The sequence below is a fragment of the Neolamprologus multifasciatus genome, chromosome 20 (genome assembly GCF_963576455.1).
Source record: "Neolamprologus multifasciatus chromosome 20, fNeoMul1.2, whole genome shotgun sequence".
In the NCBI taxonomy this organism is placed as follows: Eukaryota; Metazoa; Chordata; class Actinopteri; order Cichliformes; family Cichlidae; genus Neolamprologus; species Neolamprologus multifasciatus.
In genome coordinates, this window is record NC_140458.1 from 16,344,763 (window position 1) to 16,350,762 (window position 6,000).

The 6,000-nt window shown below is 38.0% G+C and overlaps 1 protein-coding gene across 7 annotated transcripts in view; it reads left to right on the forward strand.

Moving 5' to 3' along the window:
* Positions 1–6,000, forward strand: part of prkcz (protein kinase C, zeta) — a 99,640-nt gene that overhangs the window by 66,426 nt on the left and 27,214 nt on the right. For all 7 annotated transcript variants that reach the window (XR_014871646.1, XM_085146754.1, XM_085146750.1 and 4 more), the window contains 2 exons: positions 3,242–3,328; positions 5,985–6,000. The exon at positions 5,985–6,000 is cut by the window's right edge and continues 120 nt beyond it. Coding sequence is in view for 6 of the 7 variants with exons in the window: in XM_085146754.1 (XP_085002880.1) it covers positions 3,242–3,328; positions 5,985–6,000 (103 nt within the window). In the remaining variant the exon portion in view is untranslated. The remainder of the gene's footprint in view (positions 1–3,241; positions 3,329–5,984) is intronic.

Consider the following 6,000-nt stretch of genomic DNA (forward strand, 5'->3'; position numbering starts at 1 on the left):
GAAATAACCACGGCTCAGGTTCGTAATGTGCTCCATTCGATGGTTCTGCAGATCTATTAAAACCTGTTCATGATGTGAGGACTAAAGTTCACACTCAGGACTTTACTGTTTTCCTCAAACAGTGCTGAACCCAGCAGGGCTGCACCCATAACAGCCCTTCATAAGGATCACGTGACCAACAGCTGTCACATCAAACAGCTGAACTTTTTTTTACTTTACTGTTGTTTTTGTTATGATTTGTAATAAACACTGACAACTTCCCCAAAAGTTCAAAATTTATATGAGGACATTTTCATACATTCAATTTATTTATACATCACAACAACAGTCGCCTCAAGGTGCTTTATATTGTAAGGAAGATCCTACAATAATACATACAGAGAAAAACCCAACAACCATATGACCTCCTATGAGCAAGCACTTTGGCGACAGTGGGAAGGAAAAACTCCCTTTTAACAGGAAGAAACCTCTGGCAGAACCAGGCTCAGGGAGGGGCGGGGCCATCTGCTGTGATTGGTTGGGGTGAGAGAAGGAAGACAGGATAAAGACATGCATACAACATGCAGTGTCACATGTGGAGCAACACCCCTCCAGGCACCACCTGCAGCTGTACTATATTTCCTCCACTCTTTTAAAACAGTGACTCTCCATCATGAATTTTTCAGTGGGGAAGAGGAAGAAAAGACAGTGCTGGAAACACGTGGTTATGATGTAACATGCACATGCTGTGGAACTGCTCAGGTCGTTTGTGTCCCACCTCTAAACCTCGTGCACATATGAAGAGATTCACTCGTTGTGCATTGCTTTAATCGACGGTTGGTCACCAGAGGATAGCCCAGGCTTCGGTTGCCTAGGCAACCCACTAATGTGTTTTCTACTCCCTCTTATTTTTGGCTCACATTTCAGTCGCTTCAATCGCTCGACTCCCATTTGTGAAAAGTTTATGTCAGGATCCACCCACGTCGTATTTCCAGCATCTTAATACTATCACAATACTACCTTAATACTATCATAATACTACCTTAATACTATCACAATACTACCTTAATACTATCACAATACTACCTTAATACTATCATAATACTATCACAATACTACCTTAATACTATCATAATACTATCAAAACACTACCTTAATACTATCACAATACTACCTTAATACTATCATAATACTATCAAAACACTACCTTAATACTATCACAATACTACCTTAATACTATCATAATACTATCAAAACACTACCTTAATACTATCACAATACTACCTTAATACTATGATAATACTATGATAATACTACCTTAATACTATCACAATACTACCTTAATACTATCACAATACTAGCTTAATACTACCTTAATACTATCACAATACTACCTTAATACTATCACAATACTATCATAATACTAGCTTAATTCTATCACAATACTACCGTAATACTATCACAATACTATCGTAATACTATCACAATACTATCATAATACTATCACAATACTATCTTAATTCTATCACAATACTAGCTTAATTCTATCACAATACTACCTTAATACTATCATAATACTATGATAATACTAGCTTAATACTATCACAATACTACCTTAATACTATCACAATACTATCATAATACTAGCTTAATTCTATCACAATACTACCGTAATACTATCACAATACTACCGTAATACTATCACAATACTATCATAATACTATCACAATACTATCATAATACTATCACAATACTAGCTTAATTCTATCACAATACTACCTTAATACTATCATAATACTATGATAATACTAGCTTAATACTATCACAATACTAGCTTAATTCTATCACAATACTACCTTAATACTATCATAATACTACCTTAATACTATCACAATACTACCTTAATACTATCACAATACTACCTTAATACTATCATAATACTATCACAATACTACCTTAATACTATCATAATACTATCAAAACACTACCTTAATACTATCACAATACTACCTTAATACTATCATAATACTATCAAAACACTACCTTAATACTATCACAATACTACCTTAATACTATCACAATACTACCTTAATACTATCATAATACTATCAAAACACTACCTTAATACTATCACAATACTACCTTAATACTATCACAATACTACCTTAATACTATCATAATACTATCAAAACACTACCTTAATACTATCATAATACTATCAAAACACTACCTTAATACTATCACAATACTACCTTAATACTATGATAATACTATGATAATACTACCTTAATACTATCACAATACTACCTTAATACTATCACAATACTACCTTAATACTATCACAATACTAGCTTAATACTACCTTAATACTATCACAATACTACCTTAATACTATCACAATACTATCATAATACTAGCTTAATTCTATCACAATACTACCGTAATACTATCACAATACTACCGTAATACTATCACAATACTATCATAATACTATCACAATACTATCTTAATTCTATCACAATACTAGCTTAATTCTATCACAATACTACCTTAATACTATCATAATACTATGATAATACTAGCTTAATACTATCACAATACTACCTTAATACTATCACAATACTATCATAATACTAGCTTAATTCTATCACAATACTACCGTAATACTATCACAATACTACCGTAATACTATCACAATACTATCATAATACTATCACAATACTATCATAATACTATCACAATACTAGCTTAATTCTATCACAATACTACCTTAATACTATCATAATACTATGATAATACTAGCTTAATACTATCACAATACTAGCTTAATTCTATCACAATACTACCTTAATACTATCATAATACTATCACAATACTATCATAATACTATCACAATACTAGCTTAATACTATCACAATACTAGCTTAATACTATCACAATACTAGCTTAATACTATCACAGTACTACCTTAATACTATCACAATACTATCACAATATTACCTTAATACTATCACAATGCTACCTTAATACTATCACAATAGTACCTTAATACTATCATAATAGTACCTTAATACTATCATAATACAATAATATTTTATTATTGATTAAATAACATCAAACAGGGCTTTTGAGTCAAGGTGCATGTTTTCTTTTGATATAATGAAGACCAGCAAGAAATGCTCTTTTTAAACTTTTGCATAACGTTCATATTAAGAGTATTTGATGTAACGTCTGTTCATAAATGTTCTCGCTCTGTTTCCAGGTTATTTCTAGTGATCGAGTATGTGAACGGTGGGGATTTGATGTTTCATATGCAACGACAAAGGAAGCTCCCGGAAGAGCACGCAAGGTAAACCTCCAGATGTACGCCAGCTGTTTCCAGGCATTATCCACATAAAATATGGTCCCTGTCCACAATGTGAGAATCTTTAGAGGGTACATGGTGTTTAGGTGTACTCCCACATGTGCATTATGAACAGGTCGCATGTTTGAATGAAGACTGAACAGCAGCTGATTCAGTCTGAGGTGGTAAATGAGGCCTCTGTGATAGCAGGATGACACTGAAGTGGGTACACTTGATTTTGGTTACACTGACATGACACCGAAAACCCATTTGTACAATTGTGAACAATTTTGGGGTAAACGACTTCCAGAAGGGTCAAACCATTGTATCTGCATCCCTGGAGCGGAGCGAGTTCAGGGACAGCGTAACCTATATTTTCACGTAGCCTCAATTTACACGCAAGAAATCGTGAGGGCAGCTCTGACGATACAGCCATGTGTACGTGCAGCATTGGGCCGGTTCAAGTCATGGCTGTGCAGAGCAGGCAGACTCATGTTCAGCTGTCTTTGTCAAAAGTGTTGTGAGTATTAGACGTCAGAGCCCTCAGGTAGCAGCTGCATGCCTGAACCACACCAGATCAGCGGTTTTCAGGACGGTCTACACATTCATACTGGGTGTGTCTTCTTTTAAACACATATGTTTGAAGATATGCTTCATAGGATGCTTTAACAGGTCTCAACACTTTTACCCTCCTTTTAAAATATAATGAGCACCCATAATTCATTGTGGCTGTCTACTTGCGGGGCGCTCCAGCTGCGTCTCTGATAAATAGCGGATCAAAGGCTGTGTAATTTACAGAGGCACCGTTGGACCCCTATCAGCTCATGCAATCTGAATTGTGGAGGCAGTGGCTGTACATATGCAAAGCAGCATGTTAATTACTCATAATGATGGTACATATTCATGAGCAGCGCTCTTGGAGAGAGCGCCCTGCCACATTCCCCCACACCGTGGGGGAGGCGGGCTGGTGGGCAGGGGATTGTGCTGCTGATAGGCCATAGCTTCCATCAGTCTGATGGCAACAAAGAAACAACAGCGTACAATGGAGGCTGTCACCGTGAAAATGTGGGGGAGCGACGTGGGACTTCTCCACTGCAGTCTTTTGCCTCAGTGTTTCACAGATTTATAGCAGCAGACAGCGAGAGGCTTGTCAGGTTTAATGAAGGCTTATCTCCTAGAGACAGAATACACACAACCTACACATGGAGAGAAAACATTTGACTGACTCACCGAAGAAGCACTCCAAGTACATCTAATGATGGCCCAAACTACAAAGACTTTATAGACTAGCTGTCATAACAATAGACATAGTAGAAGAAGAAATGTTTGGCACGAAGAACATGGTCTCTTTAATGTCTGTTACTTTGTGTGGACCCAGGAGTCAAAGTGTATCAGAGTATTGCAGGTGCTTTGACACATGCTGACCTGTTAGGAGCCGTGGCCTCAGAGAGGAGTGATGGTACTGACAGACCTCCGTCTGACAGGGAATAAACTACACCTGTGAAGTGGGCCTTCATGTACACACAGCTGGAGACACGGCCACTACACAGTGGCTTTGCTTTTGCATGAAACGCACACACACTTTGCAAATGTGACGCACAAATTCAGTTACGTCTCAGTCCAGGGTGTCCTCTCACCCAGTGACAGCTATCAGTAGTAAATAGTAGTGTTTACAAAGCCCACTGTAACACAGCTGGAGGTGTTATCGATGGCTTCTTTAGCTTTCTAAGCGCTCTGGCAGCAGCTGAGTATATTATATGCAGGGAACGAGGACAGAGGACACGTGGGGACGTCCTTCTCTGGGAACTGTAAACTGTACTTATCCGTCGCAGGCTCTGTTTGGAGCATGACAACAACATTTAGCCAGAGCTATAAAAAACAGTTTTCATTAGTTCTATAAGACAAACAAAGAGTCCTGCAGCAGATGCTGAGTCCCACTGATGTGCACAGCTGTTGGGAGGACATGTCTTACATTTCTGCAGAGGTGAACACTGCCTGCTACAGATTTGAACCTGCTGGACTTTTGTTGGTCTTTCAGCTTTTTAAAGTTTTGCATACACTGAACCAGGTGGCAGGTGTGCTTCAGGTTAAAAAAAAAAAACAACCAAAACTAATGAGTGTTTGTGTCGTCAAGGCCAAATCTTCACAATTCCTACATTATAAGAAAAAAGGAGAACAATAAAAATCCCAACAACTAATCAGAAACAGGAAGAGAAACAGTCATTCAGTCAGGTTAGATATAGCACCGCAGGCATTAGTGCACTGAGGGCCGTCATCGTTTTGCATTGACCTGGCCCCAAAACACACACAGGTTAGAAATCGAACAACCTTCCTGCTGCGTCTCTTATTTTCGTTAAGTAAATGTGTGGATGCTATCAGGCTTTGGAGAGTGTTTACATGCGCCCTCCAACCCTGTGGTTCACTTAAGTCACTGCTGTTCTTATGGCTGTAGCACGGGTAGCTTCTGTAAATGTAACACAAACGCTCGACAGCATCACGAGCAGATGCTGGAGAACGATTCTGAACGATTGAGACGAGTCACTCTTATTCACGGTCTGTAAACATCGATTTGCGTTGTCACTAAATCCATGCAGCTGTGCAGGAAGGATTTGAACATGTTCTCATGTGCGAGTGGAAATGTTCACCTCTCATCTGGTCACAGATTCTATGCTGCTGAA